The sequence below is a fragment of the Palaemon carinicauda genome, chromosome 3 (genome assembly GCF_036898095.1).
Source record: "Palaemon carinicauda isolate YSFRI2023 chromosome 3, ASM3689809v2, whole genome shotgun sequence".
In the NCBI taxonomy this organism is placed as follows: Eukaryota; Metazoa; Arthropoda; class Malacostraca; order Decapoda; family Palaemonidae; genus Palaemon; species Palaemon carinicauda.
The window spans coordinates 168,604,806-168,631,415 of NC_090727.1; the positions used below are offsets into that span (position 1 = coordinate 168,604,806).

General features: G+C 36.0%; 1 protein-coding gene across 1 annotated transcript in view; it reads right to left on the reverse strand.

Annotated features, from left to right (window-relative positions):
* Positions 1-15,031: 15,031 nt before the first annotated feature.
* The window catches only part of LOC137635283 (zinc finger protein rotund-like), a 25,701-nt gene continuing 14,122 nt past the window's right edge, over positions 15,032-26,610 (reverse strand). Inside the window, exon 4 of the mRNA XM_068367747.1 lies at positions 15,032-21,539. Coding sequence (XP_068223848.1) covers positions 20,532-21,539 — 1,008 coding nt within the window. The 3' untranslated portion in view covers positions 15,032-20,531. The remainder of the gene's footprint in view (positions 21,540-26,610) is intronic.

The window sequence follows — 26,610 nt, forward strand, 5'->3', positions numbered from 1 at the left end:
TAGCTATTACCTTTTCAAAGTGAGATACTTGGTGCGACCCTGTTGCAGGTTAACCATTTTTCAGACTATTCTATTGCTAGTTTTCCAGGTCAGGTATTGGAATTTTGCATTGATTTAAGCAGGCTTGGCTTGGTATTTTTATATTTTTGGTGGCCACTTTTGTGCCGTTATATAACTGTTTTGGGAGCCATTTATCATGTACTCTGTGGTATTAGGTGATTGTTTAGGCCTAGGAGTTAAGGATGCAAGTGGAACGTTTCTGCCCGATATATATTTTGGGTTACTGCAATTACTTTTTTCCCCTCGCCTGGGTACTTTTTGTAGTCTCAGAAACAGAAACGTGGTCTGGATTAGGCTTAAGGTCATTAGATGTGTTTTCGTCTAGTGACATTAAAACAAGGTGGTGCTACTCTAGTTCTCTTATCTGTGGTTATTTGAGAAGTAAGAGCTTTCAAAAATAAATCTATCAGATTGATTTTTTTTTTAAAAATAACGAAAAATTAATTTACTTTTGCTGACTTTATATCTTAGGAGATTTGAAAAAAATGAATGAATTGTCGAATCCTGTCAATCGTTTTATTGAATACATAAAAAATAATGAAAGTTATTTACTTTAAATTCTTATGAGTAAGTGTGTACCACTCAGAAATTATGGTATCCACGATTAAATTAAAATACATTCAAGTCTAACACTTACGTCACATAGAATGCTAAGTTTTAGTTTCTTCCGAAAATTTATTTTTAAAGATTTTGTAGCTTTTGGGAAACCACTTGATTTTATAGTGTTATTCGGTCGTTGACTCTGTGGCTGTGTAACTTATTATTCAGTAGGTTTTTGCAGGAGTTAATGTGCTAGTTGCTTTTTGCAATTGCATTAGTTTTTACATAAGTGCATAACTTATTTCTTGACAGCTTCAAACAATTTTAATTACTTCTGTATCTTTTTGCAGCTTCAATTTTTTTTGTAACTTGTGTGAATGCTAGCATCATGGTTTACGCTGAGGGAGAATACAGCTACTTCATGAATTGAAAATTTTTTCTGTTAACATTTATTGTAGTATTTTTTTTTCTTTTTTTTTATTAATAACTTTGCATTCTTTTCTAGTTTGTAGTTCAGAAGCATTTCCATAAGTGCATATCTATGCGACCGTGATACTTAGTAAACCTAATTATTTCCATGGAATTTTGACCTTTAGCTGCTTTAATATAAAATTATTATTGACGTTTATTTAAACACTAAGACTCCTTTAATTGCATCGCACAATGACCTTCAGTGTACTAAACCCATTAGGTTAGGTGAATTTGAGAGAGAGAGAGAGGAGAGAGAGAGAGAGAGAGAGAGAGAGAGAGAGAGAGAGAGAGAGAGAGAGAGAGAGAGAGAGAGAGAGTTTTGACGTTAATTCTCTTTGTATAAAAACATGAGGTTGGGCTATAAACGAGTTTTTTCCCGGATAATAATATCTTTTTTTTTTTCTTTTTTTTTAACGAAACCAATAGCGATTGAATAACCAACAAAAAAGAATTACTTAGGGACCAAAGAAGAGTTGCATGAATGCACGTTTCTCAGCAGTCATAAATAAGATTTTTGAGGCAACAGAACGCAATCTTTTCATCTGATTGGCGTAAACCACATCATTCCAAAATTGAGTGATGACTCTCACTGCCAGGATTTATTGAGGAATTCCTTTCCAAAGTTGGTGACTCACTTCTGTCTAATTCAAGGCTAGTTCATAATAAATATCTTTAATGATTTCATTTTATTGTATTAGATTAATTTCATGTATGGCTATTAGTTACAGAGGAGGGTAAGTGTCAAGATTGAAAAGGGGAGGAAAAGACATTTTGAGTTTGACGCTATTCAATGTGACCTAACTTTTGAACTAAAGGAGCTAGAAATCTGGGGTTGGTCTCAAAATTTACATTACTTTTCTGCGTTATGTTGCAAACAAAATGTATGCATTTGCATTGTATACTTTGTATATTCTCTTCGAATGTGTCTTTTTTATGGTTTTGTGGTTAAAATTTATTGATTAACCGAAGGCGTCCCTTATTTAGATTTGTTTTATTGCATCTTGCTCGTCCGACTTCAAATCAATCGTATGAATTAAATATCCCTTTCACCAACCTATTCACATTTATTCTTCTCCCAGAACCAAACCAAGTCAAAACTCCATGATCCATCTTTTTACCTATGCTAATAGCATTATATTTATTTTTCTTTATTTCCAGATTATTCCATCTTTACTACACATGACACAGTCCATTCATCTCATCAACGTCTACCCCATTTTTTCACTCAGATTTAGTATTCAGTTTCAAGTTCAGTAAAACAAAAGAGGGAGGGTTATTACCATTAATCCAATTTCTGTCGAGCATTTTATACTGGTGTACATCAGAATAAAGCTATATTGTTTTTTATTCAGTAAAGTAATTAGTAAAAAGTTGCTTTCACCTACCACTGCAGATCTCATAAGACTGGAATTACTGTAAATGTTTAAATTATATACTAATTAAATAAAAGCAATTACTTTGAAATGCCGGTATAGGTAATATGATGAAACAGTAAAATTTTTGTTTTTCGGATTATCACTGACTTTGAAGTGTCCATTGGGGACGAGTGTTGTTTATGGTACTGCTTCATAGAATTGCCGATCTTCTCAAAAGGTCGATGGTTGTTATCTTCATAGTTGAGTAGTTTGGCACTCAGCAGGAGCAACCATCGAGTCCTTATTCACTTTACTTTTTTTTTTTTTTTATTTATCATGCTTGGATCAGTTGTACGTGAACTTGGTGCAGAATTTTTTTTTAATTTTCCATTTTAAATGTTTAGAAATGCTCTGCTAAGAAGCTGGAAAATTGCTTGGTAGCATAATGTTTTTTCCTAGTTTCCTTCGCTTAAGAGTCCATGAGCTACCATTTCTCTCGCCAGTGGCATACTCGTATATGCTAGTGGATTCATTAATAACATGATATATAATTTGATAAGGATGTTACCCTTATCCCCTAGCCGACCATGAATCAATAATCAAGAGTAAAGAAAATATATAAGATAAAAGAGGAAGATGGATTCAGCACCATAGAAAGCGAGAGAGAGATTTTTGAGAGTCTACAACAGCACAAGGGGAGCAAACAACAGCACAAGGGGAGCAATGCAGCTTGGTCAGAGAGGGATAGGATATGCTACTGAGTTGGCCATGCTATTGCATGCCTTTGACTGGGTAGAGTAGACAGTATTACATTTGATTCCTATCTCTGGTTACGGTTCATTTTTTGTTTGCCTACACATACACCGAATAGTCTGGCATATTCTTTTCACATTCTATCATGTCCCCATACATCTGACAACACTGAGATTACCAAACAATTCTTCTTCACTCATGGGTTCAACTACTGCACTGAAATTGTTCAGTGGCTAGTTTCCTCTTGGTAAGATGAGAAGAGACATTAGCTATAGAGAGTAAGCAGCTCTTCTAGGAGGACACTCCAAAGTCAAACCATTGTTCTCTAGTCTTATGGGTAGTGTCATAGCCTCTAACTATGGTCTTCCATTGTCTTTGGTAGAGTTCTCTTGCTTATGGTACACTCGGGCACACTATTCTATTTTATTCCTCTTCCTCTGGTTTTATTTGATTTTATATGAATGATTTATTTTAATGTTATTTTTCTGAAAATATTTTATTTTGATTCTTCATAACTTCTCTTGCATTTTATGTATATCCTAATTTCTTTTCCTCACAGAGCCATTTTTTCCCTGTTGGGGCCTGTTTTTCCTAATGCGGATGTAGCTTAGCTAATAATCATAATAATAATGATAAAAATTATAATAATAATGATAGTGATGCCTAAACGCGTGAAATGTTGTGGCTTAATAGAGGATACGTTGGAGTTTGGTAGCAGAACCGTTTTAAACTATTCACAAATTCTATTTTTATGGCTATTCGTCCACATATTCTCTCTCTCTCTCTCTCTCTCTCTCTCTCTCTCTCTCTCTCTCTCTCTCTCTCTCTCTCTCTCTCTCTCGATTCTTAAACACTACCTTGTTGTATCAGATCTTGAAGAATAACTATCTAAGACCTATCTGCCATAGACTACTAGGGTCGCCACTCCATTCTATCTTGAAATAGAAAAAATAAAAAAAACAACCCTCTAGTTCATCTACTAGTTTACATACTAGTTCCTGGCGCCGGAGTGTCTCACTCAACTTTCTCTTCAATGTCATTTACACAGTCCAGTAGTTCTGCTCTTGGGCTATAGAATTCATTATGTTTTTTGGTGTCATTCTGTTTCTGGCCTGATTGGTAACTACTCTGTCTGGTGGTCTCCAGACGGGGGTTCGAGTCCCGCTCAAAGTCGTTAGTTCCTTTAGTGTCTGTAACCTTACCATCCTTGTGAGCTAAGGATGGCTGGGTTTGGGAGAGCTTATAAGTCAATCTGCTGAGTCATCAGGAGCCATTGCCAGGCCCTCCCTGGTCCTAGCTTGGGTGGAGAAGGGGTTTGGGCGCTGCTCATATGGTCAATCTCTAGGTCATTGTCCTGCTTGATAGGACAATGTTTCTGTCCCTTGCCTCTGCCATTCATGAGTGGCCTTTAGACCTTTAGACCTTTAAACCTAGTATCTCCAATCCTTTTCTTCGCTGTTCTAATTTTCAGAGTTCCCTATCCAACTGTTTTAATTTTCAGAGTTCCCTATCCAACTGTTATAATTTTCAGAGTTCCCTATCCAACTGTTATAATTTTCAGAGTTCCCTATCCAACTGTTATAATTTTCAGAGTTCCCTATCCAACTGTTTTAATTTTCAGAGTTCCCTATCCAACTGTTTTAATTTTCAGAGTTCCCTATCCAACTGTTTTAATTTTCAGAGTTCCCTATCCAACTGTTTTAATTTTCAGTTCCCTATCCAACACCACCTGCCCACGCAACAGTCTTCGCCTCTGCTATATTGCTCTTAAATAGCTAATCATAGAGCAATGGACTTTCTTCTTGCCCTAATATATACCCGACTTGTGTGTGCTCAGGCATTATCTGACCATTGTACTGAGTTCCAGTTTATCTTCCATCGCTAGTTGCTTGTAGCTGATAAACGGGCACACAGTCAGACTCTCTCTCTCTCTCTCTCTCTCTCTCTCTCTCTCTCTCTCTCTCTCTCTCTCTCTCTCTCTCTCAAACCTGAATGAATGTTTTAAAACAAAATCATCATACTGGTCACTCGTATAATAATAGATGTTTTCAGTCTGGGTTGTTGAATCTGTTTCATGTATTTATATTTTTTTTCCATATCAAAATCTCATTGGATTATTTTTCATGGGGATACCATTTTCTTTAACATCCAGCATTTGTTTGTATCGTGTATTTCAAGTATCTAGACGTTTCATGGCTTCTGAAAGGCAAATGAGACAGACGCCTCCACAAAAGTAAAATTGGATCTTGTGCAGCGTAGGTCGTTGGACGCGTGGGTTTTCTCGCCTTCTGATCACACCAAAATTTGCATAGGCAGTAAAAAGTGATAGCCAATCTCTCTCTCTCTCTCTCTCTCTCTCTCTCTCTCTCTCTCTCTCTCTCTCTCTCTCTCTCTCTCTCTCTCTCTCTCCTTCCTTCTTCTTTTTCTTCTTGATGACGACGCCATTTGGATAACGAAGAAATGAAGCTTACAGTGTTAGATATTTCATTTTATCCGAGGTGTCTTATTCTGATAAAGTAATTATCGTTTGATCGGAACGTGAATGGGCGACTGCCAGTAACTGTGAGGTAGTATTACCTCTTCGTTATTATGTGAAGTTTAGCCGCATTGGCTCTGGTCAGAACTAGGAAAGGTGACCACTAACGAAAGCTACTGGCACAAAGGCTTCTATGAACATTAATGAACTTTGCCACAGAGTCTAGTCTTCCGTTGCGAGCAACAATAGGTCATAATGAGGACCCGAAAGTCGACCGAAAGCGCCATTGAGTGCGAGATAGGGAAAAGAGAAAGCACAAGCAAGTCTTTATACAGAAGTTGTCTTTATTTAAAACACAACCAATTTGATATAATTTTTCTATTTTTGTGTGTATGAAAATGCAGTAATGGAAGTGTGAATTTCGTTTAAAAAATTATTTGAAAAGAAAGGTTTGCCTTGGAGCACTTAGTCCTTGCAAGAATTGATTCTCATGTTGATTGCAGAATAGCCAGGAATTCTTGAATTATTATTATTATTATTATTATTATTATTATTATTATTATTATTACTTACTCAGCTACAACCCTAGGTGGAGAAACAGTATGCTTTAAGCCCAAAGTCTCCTACCGAGAAAATAGCCCAGTGAGGAAAGAAAATAAGGAACTAAACTGCAAGAGATGTTTAAGAATGATAACATTAAAATAAATGTTTCGTATATTAACTATAAAAACTTCAAAGTAACAAGAGGAGGACAAATAAGATAGAATAGTGTGCCCGAGTGTAACCTCAAGAGAAAGAACTCTACCGCAAGACATTGGAAGACCATGGTATAGAGATTATGGCACTACCTAGGGCTAGAGAACAATGGTTGATTTTGTAGTGTCCTCCTTGAAGAGCTGCTTAACATAGTTAAAGAGTCTCTTCTACCTTACCAAGAGGAAAGTAGCCACTGAACAAATACAGTGCAGCAGTTAACCCTTTGGGATTGAAGAATCGTTTGGTAATCCCAGTGTTGTTAGTTGTATGAGGACAAACTAAACGAAATATAGATATGTTCCAGTATCATTGACGCAAAGGGTCTCTGTTAGATTTTGCCAGTTGGTGTCCATCTTGAGTTTTTAAATCAATACTTTTCTATTCACCATCTACATTACGCTTCATAGTCCTCAGCCTTGTATGTCTATTCCAGTATAGATTATTATAAAACTATTTCATAGATATCGGTATATACTGTATACTATACATGTATAGTCCCATGTTTTTTAAATGGACTACAGTAACGTAAATCATGTTTCATCAGAATATATAAACTACTCATTGTGATCTGACTATCTGTATACGCTCACTCTGTGCACGCCATCTTTTAAGTTTAAAACAAGTTTCTAGTTCATTTTCACACAATTCAAATTATTTCTTATTTTAAGTTTGAAATAAGTTTCCAATTCAAATTATTTCTTAATTTAAGTTTGAAATAAGTTTCCAGTTCAATTTCAAACAATTCAAATCACTTCTTGTTAGGTTTAGAATAATATTACAATTTAATTTCAAACAAACCAAATCATCTCTTAATGTATGTTTAGAATAATTCTAGTTTAATTTTAAAAAATTCAAATCATCTCTTATTTTAGTTTTAAAATAAGTTTTTAGTACAATTTAAAACAATTTCAAATGATCTCTCCCATGAACGGAAAGTGCCCAATTTTTATATCATAAATTAAATTTGTCTTCGCGTTCATCGCATGCCGCCCCCCCCCCCCAAAAAAAAAATACAATTCGTATCAACTACGTTGCAGCTATTTCCGCAAACTTGTCAAGTTAATTGGAAAGGAGGCAAGTTGTTCATGATTTTTTTTTTTTTTTTTTTTTTTTTTTTTTTTTTTTTTTTTTTTGCATGACTGTTTACATATTATGGCATAACTATTTTATTCTTTTTGGGGGAAATGCTTCTAAATGACCCATTCATAAGAAGTAGTTTGCAAAGAAAACTAGTATCTTATAATTGGTAATTCAAAATACTGGCCAGTTCTTTTTTTCTTCTTTCTTTTTTTGCCACTTTTCTCTGTCATGGCATTTGCGTATTTGAATATAACAATATTGCGTACATATTCTATTTACGTAGTAATAAATTTCTAACCACATATTTGCTGATGTTCTTGTATCTTTTTGTCTCTCACAGAATTTTTAGAACTTATTTTTAAGTGATTATTACTTACCTCGGTAAAGCTATTTCAAGCCATACATACTTATGAGAAACGAAACTAAATTTACTTTCTTATAAAGCTACCTGAATTATTTTTATCTGAAGTCCAAACGTGTATACTTATCCTTACATATTTCCAAAATCACAGTAACCTAATAAATATTAAATTTAACTGAAAAAAACACATGTTCAAGAAAGAGGAAAAGTCCTTTCTAATACATCTGTGTGAAGGAATATTTTAATTTCTTGGTTTGCGGACCTCATTGCTGTTTGCATTTGTGATTAACATCTGGATTTATAAATTATCATCTTTTTAGTGCTTTCTCAAGGTAAACATTTTTTTATCTGAAAATGTGGGGAAAACCAATTTTATTTATCTGAAAATGTGGGGAAAATTTTTTTATCTGAAAATGTGGGGAATTTTTTTTTTTATCTGAAAATGTGGGGAAAACCATTTTTATTTATCTGAAAATGTGGGGAAAATTTTTTTATCTGAAAATGTGGGGAAAACCATTTTTTTTTATCTGAAAATGTGGGGGAAAATTTCTTTATCTGAAAATGTGGGGAAATTTTTTTTTTATCTGAAAATGTGGAGAAAATTTTTTTTTATTTGAAAATTTGGGGAAAAACATTTTTTTTCTATCTGAAAATGTGGGGAAATAGTGGCTTTTATATGAAAATGTGGGGAAAAACATTTTCTTTATCTGAAAATGTGTGAAAATAATGGCTTTTATGTGATATAGTTTAACCTGCTGGTGAAAGATTTTATGGTGAGAGGGGTGGGGGTAAGATGTTTGATTTTAGGCACGGTTTCAAGCAACGAGGACGATTTCTTGTAATTCTTATTACAAAATATAAGTTCAACCAATAAAGGAATGTCGGATTTGGCCATTACATTTCTGTAAGGGCTGTTTTTCTGGTCTTATATTGCAGGGGAACCCTACTCTTTACAGGACCTTCCTATTCCAGTTTGGCGTATACATTCCCAGGCCTTTAGCATTTCACATCACATATTGCACGTTGTGTCAAATCTTCATGATCGAAGGACTTAAAAAGAAAAAAAAAAAACAATAAAGTCTTCACTTTCTTCTTGAAAGGGTAATCACTAATAAAGTCCGAATAACACAGGCTAAGTGGCTAACTTATCGAAATTGGCCTTGTACCGGAAACATAACTAGATAATCAGTTTTTTTTAATGGGGCGCATTTGCACTGACACGCAGGGGTGCCATTTTAGCTCGGAAAAGTTTTCTGCTATCTGATTGGTTGGAATGATCTTGTCCAACCAATCAGAGATCAGGAAACTTTTTCCGAGCGAAAAGGGCACTCCTGCGAGTCGGTGCATATCTGCCTCACTAAAAAGAATTGACTATAGATAATCAGTTTTTTTTTTCTTATCAATGCTTAGAACGGAGGAACAACACGTAACGAAGTTTTTACTTGAATTCCGACTTTCCGTTAGGATGAAGTTAGCGGGACTTACCTTTATAAATTCGAGTCTGGATTGATCGAATTCTGGAACCTTGAACGAGAGCTGGAACCTTTAATCGTCAAGTAGAGATATTCTTTCAGGTGCTTTTGAGGAATTCATTTATTTGTTCATGAATGGAAAGTATTTATTAAATTTTCATCTTAGACTGAAAATAATTTCCTTCTAACATTCAAAGCTAATTTTTCGCAATTCTTTATTACGTTTAACGTTTGGCTACGTTCAATCTTTGGTAATATTCCTCTACTTTCAAGAATATCTTTATTTTACAATATGATTAGAGTATTCCTAAAATATTCTCGTTATTTTCATCTTGTATATAATAGTGTTTTTTTTTTAAACTTTGTTCACTCCATTGTCTTCAATCCCCGTGTAAGACATTTCCCTTTGAAGGTATAAAGGTTTAAAGGCCGCTCATGAATGGCAGGGTCAAAGGACAGTGACATTGCCCTATCAAGCTGGACATTGCCATAGAGACTGACCATATACATATATGATCAGTGCCCTAGCCCCATATCCACTCAAGCTAGGACCAAGGAGGGCCAGGCAATGGTTGCTGATGACTCAGCAGATAGACTTATAGGCTCCCCCAAAAGTTTGCAGCTACCAAAGAGACTAACGAGTTTGAGCGGGACTCGAACCCCAGTCTGGCGTTTACCAGCCAGGAACGTTACCACATCGACCACCACAAGCCTTGCCAGGGATGACTCTATAAGGCACTAGCCTTCCACTTATCATTATATATATAAATCCTTCTGGACATGAAGATGCTAGCCACACTGATGCTCACGGGCCCCATATGTTCAAAGCATTTCTCATTTCCTGAAGGTCACCCCATCCAGTTAGTGACCAATCTCAATGCTCTTTTTAACTTCGCTGGTCGAATTTCATTGTAACAAACTTTTATAACTTTCCACGAATGCATTTAAATGTATTTTACTTTTGTTTATACGGTAAATTTCCTGGCATCATTAATTGACATCGGCAAGGAAATTTTATCTTTGAGAAAGTTAAATTGTCTAATGATAACAGATATACCTCCGTGATGTTTCATCTATGCTACAAGATTGTTAGCAACAGTCGATATGTGAACGATTTAGTATGTTTTTTTTTTTTTTTTTTTTTTTTTTTTTTTTTTTTTTTTTTTTTTTTACCATTTATCTAGGATATTGCATGAACAGAGGACCTCTGTCAGTCTTTCTCGATAACAAGAAAGAACTAATTTTTCAATTGAGAAATGGACTTTCATTGGGTCTTGCAAATAGTGAGATTGCTGTTCAAGCTGAGGTGCGTACCAAGTAAATAAAATGTATGTCATTGGCAATCGGGGTTTAAACTTTTAAGGTGATTACCTTCGTTTCGGGTAATTTCCATGGTTTCAAGGTAATTTTTAAGGTAATATTATGTAAGGTAATTTGGGTTTTACTAACTTCAAATTTAAGGAAGTGGGAAAAATTTTAAGGTAATTTAGTGTAAAAAGCAGCAGCATCTAAGTTTAAACCCTGTTGGCAATGTGCAGTATTTTCATGTGCCCTTTCATCATCTCTCTCCGTAGTGTTCCTTCAGCCCCCAGCTGCACCCAATGTTTAACGTTCTACTTTACTTACATCCCCACATTCTTCCATTTTGCTCTCCAACATTCTTCTTCCGCCATAGCGCATAAGTGGGGTTTTCCCCAGTTACACCTCATCACTGCATGGACTCCCCGGCCTCAGTGCTTTGTATATGACCTTTGACCTCTGTGTCCCCCTTGTCAGGCCTTTGACTTTACCCATGAGCAGAAGTCCAGAAAATTAGCTTTATGAACTTTGCCCAAGATGTAGTTCGTTTTAACAATAGACCGGAGAAGCGGATTGGAGTCTGATCAAACTGAAAGAGGGACCAATATTTAAACTTTTTTTCTTATCTTCTTCCTTCATCACAATACTAAGGTGATGCCGATAATTTTTAACGAATTCTCGTACATTTTAGTTTAATTTCCTTATTCGGGTGAGAACATCAAGATTAATATAATGAGATGTCTCCCCATTTTTACGATTTCCTCGTGAAATATGTCTTCAGATTAGAACGAGAAAATTGGTGTGTTTTCACCAGGCAATGATCTCGTTGCCTTTTAGATCACTCTCAATCGTTGCAATTGTCTTTGATGAGACATGGCCTTTAGTACTCAGACATGAATTATGCTTCTTGGTCAAGTTTATTCGAATACAGTGCTGAAATGGTCTATTATATACAGTATATTGATCATTAGCAGGTTGATTTTAGTAATTCTGTATCAGTTTATTCTTTACCAATGTTCTAATCCCAAATAATTGTGTCATTTAGCTGCTATTGGATCATAGAAAGTACACTTTGCCTTGCATGACACTCCAGTTCGTTCATTGTTTACCATGAATCCACTATATTGACTGTAGCTATAGTTGCAAGAATCCTCACACCAAGATTGTCGGTCTCCATTAACATTTTATTCATGTGCTTCAGATATTGGTCTAAATCATAAAACAAAGTATCAGTGAGGATGAAAATCATGGAATTATTTAGCCATACAACAAAGTAGTTATTGTTGGAGATGAAAATTATCAAGTTTAATAGAGAAGTAACAAAAAAATCATTATAAAGAATGCAAATCGTGATCTTCAATTGGCACCATGCAAAAAAATAAATTATTGAAGATAATTATCTCATTGAAGGAGCTTTAATATAATATACACCTTGTTTTGTCCTAGCCTTTAAAGAAAAGTTAAAGAGGAAAGGAAGTTAATTCAAATCAGTTCTAATTAGTTTAGAATTTATTAAGAAGCAACATATGTATACAGATATTCAGTAACTTCAAAATAGTCTACCGAAATATTGTACTATAAACCCAACTCACTTAAGGAGGTAACGTAAAGAGGAGGGGGAAATGGGCTTATATGTATAATAAAAAAAAAAAAAGATTACCCCAAAAATGACATTATATATATTCACAAACAATTGTAACTTAGTCAATACACTTCTATTGTTAGTCAAGAACAGTCGTAACTAGACAACACTACGAAAATTGGGTCTCTTTTTGTTTAGACAAGTATTTCGGAACACTATCTTATCTCACCTGTTGAATCTATTTTAAGATATTGCCGCCACACCAGGTCATCCTCGCTGGGGTAAGGAAGGGGTTTGCGGGTTGGTTGCCCCCAGAGGGGGATTCCAAAGGGCGAGGGGGGCAGTTGGAATTTGGAGGGTGCACTTCAATGTATTTACAAGAATATATTTCATTAGGCAATGCAATCTAGAAATTGAACCATTTAGATTTTAAAGAAATTGGCTTGTAATTCTTTTTATCTTCAAGTGCCCCATTGACATTAGCACCCATGTCATACCCCTGCCGGTACCCCAAGGTCAAGATCCACAGAATAAGCTCTATAGACCTCGCCCAAGACATTGAATGTGGCGGCAATACCCCAGAAGAGCGAAGTGGAGACTCGGATTGAACTCAAAAAGAGGGACCACTTTTAAGATTATTTTATCGTATTTTTTTTTTCAAGTTTCGATTTTTTTTTTCTTTTCCACGTTTACCCTTTCACTCGAATAGAACACCGGCCCGTGATATAAAACACCCAAAAAGAAGGCTCTTTGATCTGAAGAGAGGGAAAGATAGAAAAGACAGCCTGGCTGTTGGTAGCAGTCGAGGCTCTCTGGACATTTCGTAAGAATTGTTTTCCTAATCTTAAGGGTTTCTGGGAGATAGGGTCAGTGTAGCAGCTAACCACTTTCATTGCAATCTGGTTTTCAATGAAATGCACGAACTACTATTTTTATTCATATAGAAAATTTGTGTAGGGGAATCTAGGTACTTTAACTTTTGATTAGTAAATTGAAAACCTTTTACTTTATGGGTTGATTGGTATTTTGACCGATTTATAAGTCGTGGATAACTGCTATCACTTTATACTAAACGTTGTATTCTTCACTGTTGGGAAATTTTTTTTTGGTGACGATGTGGGAAAGGGGGTGGTGGTGGGGGTGGGCAAGCTCCGAATTCCCAAATAAGACTCCGTCTTCGACTCCACGTAATTGTTAATGATAACACTGAGAAAGTATATCCATTGGTCATAAGAAGTGGAAGTCAAAATACCTTTAGAATGCAACTTGGGTATTGGGGGCTTTGTGGTCAACAGAACACTCAAAAAATGAACAGCAATTGCAACAACGGTCAGGAGAAACATATCACTTCGTTGCCGAACATTTTGTGTAAGGACTCGCAAGTATTAGTAATGAGGCTTAAATCAAAGTCTATAAGAAGATCTTGGTTTGAACCTCACCCATTTCGGTAACAAAAACTTTGAGTGCCAACTGACTCTTGGATTACATTCTTTAATTTGTTTTAAGGTTACAAGTTGAAAAGGCTAAATATACTTTGTATATCCGCCTTTTCATTAATGGCTTGAAGTAACATAGTTTCATTTCTGACCAGTATTCATGCATGAGGTTTTTTTCATGATTCTGACATATTGATTTGAAGAGTAAAAATCTAAAAACTGTAGAAGCCTATTTAATGTCACACACACACTGACACACTGTGCAACTTAAATATCAATAATCTCGTGATTATTTTTTTTAGACTAAATTCCATTCATTAAGGTAGACCTCATCTTTCTGTTGTTATAATTGCTGCTGTTCGCACAGGTAAAGCCGAATTTCAAGATGTTCAAAACTTTAAGATCGAAATTGAAAAGAAAATCTAGGTTTTTGAAGTTTCTCATTCTTACAACTTTAAATTTGAGATGATTAAGTTTTACTCCTTGAAATTCAGCTACAATTAAATCTAAAATGAAGCAATTTGCTTTACCGTTTTTATTAACATTTCTTATTCCTTCAAGAGGTGTATCAACTCTAAGGTGAAGACAGAAAACTCCCCACACGTCGGATCAGAATTTTTCATTTTTTGTATTCGCGTACTATTAAATGTTTTTTTTTTTCTTTGGACTTGATAGCGACGTAAGGGAAGTCTTTCAGTCTTGTTTCCTCTTTTGGCAGTGGAGGGAGGAAGGGCGAAGGGAGGGGGGAGGGGTTGGGGTGGGGGAGACAGCATAATGAAGAAGATTGCTAGGAAAATCATAGAAACCTTCGTCATTATTAAGAGGTGTCTGGTGGGAGTCATTACAGGTAAGATGAGGGATAATATCATTATTATTAATTATTACTATCATTATTATTATTCACTAGTATAGGAACTTTGGTCATACCCCATTTTGGTACTTCATTCTAAAAATGATAATCTGTACAAAATATATAAAAAAAGAACAAAAATTTACTTTTACAGTATTTTTTTCCAACTACGAGTCTTTTTTAACTTTTATTTTCACTATCATTTCTTTTTGGGGGGATGAATGGGGGGTGGGATTTCCAAGTGCAATTTTGTGGTTGAAGCTTTTCGTCATATATTAATTTTTTATAATGAAAAAATCTCATTTATCACAGTACCGTGTATACCAAAATAGTATATCCTTATATTGAACGCATCATTGTCACACTCATTGTCATCATCATCATTATCAATGATCATAACCTACACTACTAGGCCATACATATTTCATCGACCAGCACCATATATATATATTGTTTTGAACATCAGTAATGAAAATATGAGCAATAATAAACAAGCAATAAATCTATTGAAATAAAATAAGGGAAAATGAAACTAAAAAAGATACATGGGTGACTTTAATTATTCTAAAAAAACACAAAATTAAAATTAGAAGAAAATATGGATGTAAAAAATAAGATAAAATGAAAATGAACTATATAATAATAATAATAATAATTGAAAAAACCATGCACCCTTCATCATGAATAGAAAAAAAAATATACAAAACATTTCTACTAGCGGCCATGCCTGGTGCAAGCGCTACTGATAGGGTAGCCGCTGACAGACCTCGTGCCCTCACAATGAATGTTTACAGACAGGAGTAAGGTTACATAATGCACACATGTACACATACACTATGTACATAATGTATAAATTGATGTATGCATAATATGTAACGTAAATCAATCATGTACACAGTATTTTATGCACTAAATAAAGGCCCCTATTTCCTTTTTTACCTTATTTTTGTTTGTGGGGGGATACATGGTTTTCTATTAATAGAATTATTTGATCTATTGTATGAGTCTCAAACTTCTTCCATTGAAACAAATTGTTACTCTATATTAAACACAAATAAACATCATTAATTCTTACAGGATTGAACAAATATAAATTGTACAGAGACATTACAACAGTTCAACCATTTTTAAACCCTTCAAAGAACACAGAGAGCGAGAGAAAAAAATGATTAATCTTACTATACAGTATTACAATACAGTCCGTACGTGCATTGAAATGCACCCTATTTCATTCAACTGCATTCGTAGGTTATATTCCATTGTAACATCCCCCTTAAAATAACACTATTTATATTACTAGGTTGCACTATCACAAATTTGATAGAGGAAAAGAGAGTCTATGCATACTACCGATAATACCTACGAAGAGATGTGCTGGGAGAACAACTGCCATCCACTCATATGCAAAACAAGCAATTTTTTTTTTGTTGACCAAGCAGGAAGGAGGGGAGGGGCTGGTGACATAGGGGTACAAGGATGGGGCAATTAAAAGAAAACGAATATAAACAAACAAAAGTGGCTATTACTACAGAAAACGGGAATATGGTTCCCTGGCAACACGAGCTTGTGCCGGCTTCACGTATCTAATGATAATAAGTAAAGTTCCTATATAAATGAAGTTTGGAGGTAGTTTTTGGGTGGTTACAGAGTCTGATTATAGAATAAAATACCCTGTAAAAATTGTCGTCCCATCTGCCCATTCCAAACCTCCCATTAACTGGAAGAAAAGAGTCCCAAGGGCTGGAGGGATATACGTACTTAACCAAGTGTCATGGATACCGGAGATTAAAAAAATCTCGACTCTGCACCACCCACCTCTTGTCATGAAAAAAAATCTTGGTTTGGTTGTGTTCATTGAGAAAGATCCTTTCACCATTTAACATTTATTTATTTTTTTTAATATAACTAAGCTTAATCTTACTCGACCTACTTTGTACTACACTCCACTACCGTAGTAGAGGTAACGAAACCACTTTGAAATCTTTCTCAACAAACTTTCTCAGTGAATAATATTTAAACAGTAATAATGCAGCTCTTCCATTCACATAACGAAAACCTGTGAAACAACAAGAAAATTCGGTACTAAAATGCAACATCTGGATAACATAAGGTAAACTTTGAGGAACAAATGCAGCACCATAGCATATATATATAAAACTCTTCCATTTCTCAAATTGAAACAAAATCAATCTTAGTTGTTAACTAACTTGAAAATTTAAGCCAATTTCCCTTCAAACAATTCATGCACATAATATATACATCTCTCCCTTTTTCTGTCCCCCGTAGGAAAATCCTGTGACCAATCTACACAAAATATCAATACTAAAAGCCCATTTTTTTAAAAACCTGTGATAAGGAGAATTCCAATCTCCTTGTTTTTGGGGAGGCCGGGCATCAGATGCCCTACACCTATCCTCTTAGCAAGACCACCGGAGCATTCATTAAACATGTATTTAACATGTAATCACTTTTAACCCCTTCCCATCAAACAGCACCAGGCAAAACAAATCATTCACTTTTTACAGCACTACCTGTGTGCTAGGGGGGAAACCATGGTTGAATGATGGGAGACGGCCAATCAGTTTGAGGAGTCATCCACACAGTTTAGACAGTGTTACACACTGTTAGTAGTGAAGGCCATGATGCAAAGTTTCCTGTAAGCTTGACCTGTCTGTAGAGAACTGGTCCACAGATAGCAAGCACAGGTAATGCTTAACATCACCATCCTCACTAGGCCAACTCATGCAGCCAACCTTACACATCAACAAGTACACTTTACAATGCATCTTTATCTTCTTTTTTTTCTTATTAACAAAATAGAAACAACTTTACAACAGTAATATATTATCTGTTAATGCCAGACATCAAAAGTATTTTTTTTTTTAGAAGTAAACAGATGTGGGTACTCAGGAGCTGTATACAAAACACACACACTGTACTGTATTGAAAGCCGCACTGGTTCGAGTTTCACCAACTACTGTCAGAGGTATAGCCGAGACATAAAAATATGGCTTAGCCATCACTCAGGAGAAAACAGAAATTAAGAATGAATGTTGAAAAAATTAGCTAAAGAATAAGCTAACAAAAAAAAATGTTACAGTGAATACTGCAGATGGGATGGGTAATTGCAGGAGAAACTTGGCCCTTGGGAGATTAAATGAAGTTGAACAAAATGAAACAAAAATTACAAAATTTCTTAACAAACAATTGTATCTGTACTCAACAAAAAGCTAACAGCTAGCCATGCACGCAGCGTACAACCATACTGCGAGGGACGTACAGGAGAGCCTTGCTTTCCCAGAGTCTCAATGAAGTCATGAGGTTTTCAAAGTTGAGTAATCTGATAAACCTTTGCTCAAATGCAACTGGTTCTTGTAAGTGGACTTACAGTAAGGATGCTTTTAATTGGAAATAACATTATATAACACATGGTACTATGTTTTATTATTTATTTGTATATGAGATTAGGTTAATTTCTTTGTGACATACTTATTGAACATCATAAGACTACATTATGAACTCTGGGGGTTTAAGCAACATGAGGCTTCCCAATTAGAGGAATTTCCGTGGAAAGCACAACCTGTTTGCCCAAGCTAAGGTTCCTTCCAATTGGTATAGCTTCCTGAAAGAAAGATTCCTTTCAGACCAATCAGAATGCAAATTAGCTTTTATAAACCGAGTTATGTTAAATACGAGAATTCCGCTCGGGTTGACTTTAGTGAGCCGTTTTATAATAGTCAACACTTTTAAGTTAACAATAAACACAAACATCAGTTAACATGCCAAACGAACAAGTAGCTAATGTTGAGCAAACATATTTTGATGTATAGTTTCTCTTACAATAATATCATTGGGGAGAGGTTGGACTGTACAAAATATCACTCATCACTGACGATCATGGAGCCGTATTAAAGATCTTAAATCACAAGTAAGTAATAATAGTAAAAAGTAAACAAATTTTGAAAGATTCAAAAGACAGCATTTGCCCAGAATTATAAAAGCACTACTGTAAATGCTTCATGGGTATTTATTTTGAGAGTAATTCTGAAATAATTTCCACTTGAATAAAATGCATCCAAAATGCGGCCCCGAGTCTTTGATGCTCTCATATTTTATTAAGCTAATCTCAGCTTCTTTGTCACATTCACTCTGACACTCTTTACCTCTTGTCTATCAACATCACATTTTTTTTCATAATATACGACAGATGTTGCTAAATTCTATTATCCATGCAAATATATAGAAAATGAACCAATATCCTATAATTCCACGCCCTATAGTCGTAAGTACAAAAGGAAATGGAGTAACAATTCACACTAGCAATGTACCTACTAAGTACTTCTCATAACCTGCTACCCATGCATTATACATAAATTTTGCAGCATACAAAAGTAGTGTCCTTAAGAGACTGAAGTCGAAGTGTAAAGTACCTGTAAATCTTAGCGGAAGAATGTAGATTAAACAGAAGTGCTGAATATTGTAACATGTGGCGTTTTAATGCTTGGCCCCTGATTGCCTTACAAAGTCAAGTGAATGAGGTCTGAGAACTTTGGGGGCGGGTCATGACAAGGCGAACCCCTGGCAGGAGTCTTGTAAAATCTACAGTCTTCCGAATATCAGCCTTAAAATGGCTTTTTATTTTGGTCAAAAAACTGTCTAAAAATATTTACATTTAATCTTTAAAGGACACACCTTTTCGAGTCTGCCAGAAGCTCTTCTTAAGAGACCCACATCTTCTGATAATGGGATACTTGCAACTACGAGAGACTTCAGACTTTAATACACTCACAAGACATAACGTAGAAATAATCGTATACTTCCTGGATGGAGGAGGTTAGCACTGCCTGCTGGTATAGCTAGGCAGTCTTGCGTGGGCAACGAGGTTTAGGGTGATTGAGAGTCCATGTTCAATTAATAGAGGACCCGAGGGGAGACCTTGCCAGATGCCAGGACTAAGAGGCCCGAGGACAGGAGGCCAACTGGCTTCTTTAAAACCTTAAGTACTGTATCTAAAACAATTTAATCTGGAGCAGTCTATTTTTGGAGGTAGAATATACTGAATATACAGGCGTCCAGCCATGGTCAGTGATTTTGTTTACACTGATGTATCTTTCCTTAAAAGAAATTTCTTTTAAATAGGAAGAATTGACCAGCTGACATAATCAGCCTTCACTGAGCAAGTCTGGACGCTTGGCAGAAACAAGTTAGTACTAAGATATTCAGGGGAAACAAAAGAAGAAGAAAATACATCATATAGAAAATACTGTTCATAGTTTTTAAATTAAAGAAAAAAAAAGATCTTTTGTGCTACAAAGTAAAATTGTCTTGGGAAAATCTATGGGTTTCGATGGATGGTGGAAGGCACCATAACTAGTAACAGTATTGCTTGTTTAGCTATCACGATATTGGAGAGTTGCTCACTTTTAACAGTGAAGAGGAACGTGAACTGTATTCTGGTGGGTTTGTACGGGAGAGCACTTGGCTTTTTGCTGGTATCTTTTTATGCTATAGGTGCTACGTTTTGAATGTCCAGTGCTGCACTACCACCACCTCGCCTTAACTCCATTCAAACCCCATAGCACTCTCCTGTCCGTTTTACCTCCACAACCAAACTGATCAGTCTTTAACTATAGCAACCATTAAAACATGAGAAGCAGTTCCTGCAACACACTGTTCTCTTCCCTTTAGTGTGGTTATTGCACAATTACACTTAACATTTTCCTTCTAAGAAAGCATTCCTTAGAGTCAGGCGACTTGTCTTACAGACCTTGTCCAGCATTTCACTGGGCACCTATCACAACTTGTCACTGGGCTCTCACTGGGAGTGGTGCGACAACTGCTGCTGTTGCTGCCAGACGGCACCCTCTCCCGTGCCCCTGCCCGTGCCATCAATACCCTGTATTCTGCCCCTCCTACCAGCTCGGTCCGCACACTGCAGCCCAAGCACTGTAGGGAAGCGCCTGAGTCGCAGGCCTTTAAATGCAGTCCATTCCCAGTCAATGTTAAGAGCCTGGGTGTGGTCTGCAGACCACCAAACAAACTATTGAGTAACACCTTTGTCCTTAAGGAGCAAATCTGAGCTCATAGTTGGTTGGTGGGCATAGTTGCGAATCTGATGGAGAGAGATAAGCTGATTTGGGAACTGGTTGGGCTTTACATCCATGGAGGGCATTTGTGAATGTGTCTTGGGAAAACTGATTGGCTCATATGGGAAATATCGCTGAGAGGACGACGCCGCCATAGATAACTGAGTCCCTCCACTGATGGGCAGCATACTTGTTTGGATTGGAGTAAAAGCAGACGATGTTTTTGTGGCAATGGAGTCATATGACATGTTGGAAGTAGGCATGTGGGCGGGGGTGTGTCGCAGCTCCTCAGCCCGATGGTCAATGTGAGGGTCACGGGAAGGAAGGTGTCTTGTATGATCGAGGCCGCCTTGTAAACATGCCTCGGACATTCTACCATCCATAGAATCAAGAGCAGTAGCTTCTGGTTTCGGCCAGTAGGGGTTATCCTGTCTTAACGCGTGAGCACTTAAGCTGGGCCTCTTGTCTGTGCGTTCAGCATGCTTTTGCATGTGCTTCTGCAAATAGGTCTCTTGGGTGTAACTTTTACCACAGTACTGGCAAATGTGGGTTTTAAGGTGCTTACTCTCCTTGTGCTTTGGAATATGTTCCAAAAGTGAAGCCTCATCTACAAAACACTTGTAACATGAATTACATTTGTAGGGTTTATCCGTCTGATGGCATCGAGAATGGCTCTGTAAGTTGGATAGCTGACTGAAGGCTTTATTACATCCTGGATGACGGCATTTGTATGGTTTGTCTCCTGTATGGGTACGGATGTGTTGCTGCAGATGTGATAGCTGTGTGAATTTACGTTGGCAAATTTCACAGCGGTAAGGTTTGATACCCAGATGAATTCTAGTATGCTGGGACAGGTAAGATGAATTTGCAAAGGCCTTTGAACACTGGGAACACTTGTATGGTTTGGCTTCTCTCATGTGGATTTGGGTGTGCAACTGAAGATCAGCCTTGCTTCCAAATATCTGGAAAGAAGAAAAGCATACGTATATATCATGTTGGCAAGTAATCATATTTTATATCTATAATCCTAGTCTAATTCTGTTTTATTCTAACAGTATTTTTCCATAAAGGCAACTTTCTTGATATCTAATTTACACATACTATATATTCAAGAAACATTATACAAACAAGTGTCGTGAATGACCATTGTAGTTATGATGCTAGATAACATAATCAATCAAACAGAAATGTGTAAACAATGCAAAAACGATTTCCAAGTTAATTTTCACTTGCGTTAAACTTGCGTTTCAATTCATGCAAAATAGAATTGGCCTAGAATAACAAATGCATTTCACAGAATGTTCGTTAAATAGGTTTCGTGATGAAGTGTCCATTTATCAAATTGTTAGGTTTCATATATAAACTTTTAAATAAATCAAGTAAATTATCTGTATCTATATACAGTATATATATATATATATATATATATATATATATATATATATATATATATATATATATATATATATATATACGTATATATAATATATAATTTGCACATGTATCTATGAGAGAGGAGAGAGAGAGAGAGAGAGAGAGAGAGAGAGAGAGAGAGAGAGAGAGAGAGAGAGAGAGAGAGAGATAGCAATACATATAAGACCAATAATAACTTTTACTGATATCTACATGCAAATCATTCCCCATCATAAATATTTCACATAATTAATTTCCTCTGTTACATAGATTCATAGTCTGTGAACTCGCTCTCACCCAATCCTTCAACCCTTGTAAGAAGTTTCCGCGGTTTGGCTGACGTCCATCGAGGGGCACATACCCACATACCCACCCAATCGGGGCATTAGATAATAAAAAAACCGTTAGCGCTTTGGTCAGGCAGATCCATATCCGTCCTCTACTCTTCCTTCTTCTTTAAGGGTTGAGATCTCCGGGCTAAGTCTAACTCAACCCCCCCCCCCCCATTATACACCCGAACTGGAGATCCCCCTAAACTAGGGCCATGGCATATTTTCCTACCTGAAGATGCCTAAGCTTAAATAAAAATAATAACAATAATAATAATAATCATGTATATATATCTGTGTATGTATATATATATTTATATATACATTTATATATATATATATATATATATATATATATATATATATATATATATATATATATATATACAGAAGAGTTGGAAGACCCCAGCCATACATAGCTGAGGACCGTGAAGCAGGAAGGGGGAGATGATTTAGTAGGAGAGGATGGATATATATATATATACATACATACATATATATATATATATATATATATATATATATATATATATCATAATAGGTTCTGAAAGTTTACTTCCAATTATCTGATTATTAAAAACATAGACAATAAAGTGATGAAAACCACAAGGAAATTAAACTCTATCTGAAAATTTAGTTCCAATTATCTGATAATCAAGTAACATTTTTTTTCAAATACCCTTCTAAAAATACCATTCTAAAATGACACACAAGGGGTTTAACAATGTTTTTTTTTTTATAGAACTATAATGAATTCGATAACACGTCACGATAATAGTTTATAAACTAAAACACACTCTCGATATTATAGTTATTTTTTTTTCCAGAAGCCTTCATTCTTTTAACAATTCAGCTTTATTAGTTATAACTTCAATGAAGTTTTCTAGGTTGCCAGTTAGACTCTCTCTCTCTCTCTCTCTCTCTCTCTCTCTCTCTCTCTCTCTTTTTATGTATATATATATATATATATATATATATACAGTATGTAACTAATTTTTTTTAAAAATCGGGACTGGACGATGGAGCAAGTTTCACGTGGGACCTTTTACTTCATGAGAGAGAGAGAGAGAGAGAGAGAGAGAGAGAGAGGAGAGAGAGAGAGAGAGAGAGAGAGAGAGAGAGAGAGAGAGAGATGAAAAATAGCCTAGGCAACCCACGTGGTCAAACATATAATGTGCTGCTACTCTGTTCAGTGTGGGACCACCAATGTAAATAAAAGGTATAAAAACCCTATGCCTCCAGCTGAGGGCCTATGAAATAATGACTCTTATCACCCTGGACCATAAGGGTCAAATAAAAAGAGGCTATCTCGAGTCTGTCTTAAATGGAAGAGAATAAAGGGGAGGCTTCCGAAAAGAACATTAGAAATATTACCGAATGGGCAAACGATATTTTCCGATTTTTTTCTTCTTATCCTTTTATTTCTATTTTCAAATAATTCTCTTTTTTTTATAGGTATGTATCGTATACTGTAGTTTTACGGATTTAGAATATTTGGTTTTCTAGTGCGAGTCCAGAAATGAAATCCTAAAAAAATCTATTTCACGGTTTTATTTTTTTAAGATTAAATCCAAAAATCTCTTCACATTTTTTTTTTTTTAAGATTAAATCCTTGGTTTTCGACTTTTGAAATCACTTAGACATAAACTACAATATATTTTTTTAAACTTATTTAAACTGTAATTTCATAAGCTTGAAATTATTTGATCTTGAATGGACATTAGGTTAAGCGGGATGGGAATAGTAAACACACACACACAAACACACAGAGGTTCCCACATAAATTATTAGATAAAAAAGGGATGCAACAATAGCCAATACGGCAACCTATTGGTGGCGATGCCCAAGTCGGAAGAGGAATTGTTAGGAAGAGGCGGAGAGGGGAAGCAGTATTAAGGACATTGGAGAAAGAATTGAAAAGGGCAATGTAAAGAAGAGGCATAAGGAAGAAGGGTCAGAGAAAAGGGCACAGTTTAGAAAGGGTCAAGCGTAATATTACGGAAAAAGGGGTGGGCCGGATGAAAAGGCAGCTGAGATTTGAACGGTGTAAAATGAGCAGCCGTTACATTTGTGAGAATTGCAATTATATCTAGATATTTATTTGTCAATTAGATTGTGGTGCAAGTAAGCAAAGTAAGGTGCTGTACTTGAACAAACTTCAAATACAGTGCTTAAAAGGGAGTTTGCAGAAAACTATAAAGACTTAAGACTTCCTGAGAGAGAGAGAGAGAGAGAGAGAGAGAGAGAGAGAGAGAGAGAGAGAGAGAGAGAGAGAGAGATACAAGAAGCTTTGTTGTTGCTACTGCTAAAAACGTCCGTTGGTTAATGATAATCTGGCAGCAATTTTTCCAATCGAATACAAAAGAAGGAAAGAGTGAATGAAAAGGGAAAAAAAGGAGGCAGCAACCGAAGATAAAAAATGAAGCAAGCGAAGCGCAATAAGGCGAAATGATTGGGGGATGAAAAGGGGCAAAGGGAGAGAGCTAGAGACAGACAGACAGACATGCCGGTTGCTCGTTGGATGATGATGATGATGATAACCATCGCTAGGAGCCTTCAGAAGAAGAAGCCCTTGGCTGGGATTATCAGATGTAAGGAAGATTTACACGCACATTTGGACTTGTTTGCGCGAATACACTTCAGTACACCTCTATACAAGACAGTGCATAATTACGTACACACTCTTTGTGTGTGTATGTATGTATATGTATGTATATATGTATGTATATATATATATATATATAATATATATATATATATATATATATATATATATATATATATATATACATACACATACATACATACATACATATACACACACATACAATTATACATTTATATAATATATAAATGTATAATTGTATATATATATATATATATATATATATATATATATATATGCACAATTATACATTTAAATATAATCTAATATTTATATTATATACTGTGTGTATATATATAATTTTAATTCTTCTATAATGAACCCTTTCTAAATTATCTGTGGAATTTCCAGACCATGAGAAAGCCTTTTCTCAAGGTAGTGTGGGCTTAATCAACCTTGGGATCTAAATTCCATCTAATATTTCTGCACTTATTGACTGTAATTAAATCTGATATTTACCATGTCTTACTGCCATTATTACAGCAATTACTTTTAATGTTTCGTGTGAATAGCGACTATGTGAGAAATTTGACAACTTACACGTTAGCGTCAAGCTGATGATAACCCAGAACACGACTTTGCACTGCTAAAGACAGTGGCCAGTTCAGGAATTCAAGGATTAAAAATGCCGGTATGTTAGAGAGAGAGAGAGAGAGAGAGAGAGAGAGAGAGATTCTCATGGCCATTCCTCTAAACCATCATCCCATTCCCATATAGGAATTCATCCCCCAAAAAATATCGAACAAAAATAACTTTTTTAAAAAAAGGTTTGGTTCCCATAGACGGCTGTGTATAGGCCAAGGACCTTTTCGGACATAGGTAGGGAAAGGGGGAAGGAGTTGGGTGGGGATCCCCACCCAAGAGGACATGGGATAGCTGAGGGAAGTGAAGTGGACACAGGTATAAAGGATGTGTCACTCGGGAAGGTCTCTGCGGGGGGTGGGATGTGGTGGTTGGGGGGGGGGGGGGGGGTATGTCACTGCTGTATTCCAGTTCCTTATGTGTATGCGAGACAGTCGAGATCACGATAACGTATCTGAGGAAAGATACTAAACTCGTTCTAAAACGTGGGCGGAGGCTACGGCCAAATCCGTGACAAATATGGACCATGTCTTATTATCATTGCTACCTAAGCCTACCCAACTGATCACGCGAAAAAAGCCTTTTAATTCTGATGATCAAGACTGACCACTGAAAAGAAAAAAAACTCAAAAAACAGAAAAAAATGAGGACTAACGGAAGGAATGAAATTCTTCCTAAAAGTTGAAGTAAAAAAAGAAGGAAGACTGGGAAGTATTTTTTTTAAAGAGGAAGAAGAACTAAGGGGGACTTGAGGAAGGGTACAGCCAAGATGAAAAGAAAAGGTGGCAAGGAAGGCAAAGGATAATCTGGGCATGTTGAATGGGTAAAGGGTCGGGGGTAGGTTGGAGGGAGAGGGGTTTGGGAGAGTTGTTAGGTTAAAAGGAGAATGGACACAGGTGGACATGATCGCCGAAGAAGAATTGAGGCAGATCAAAATGGATGAAAAATAGAGGCATAGGCTGGGTAGGCATGGGCCATAGAAGGGCAGGGATTTTTTTATGTAGCGATGTTTACCGATGGGAACTTTGGTTTTTTAAGCTGCCA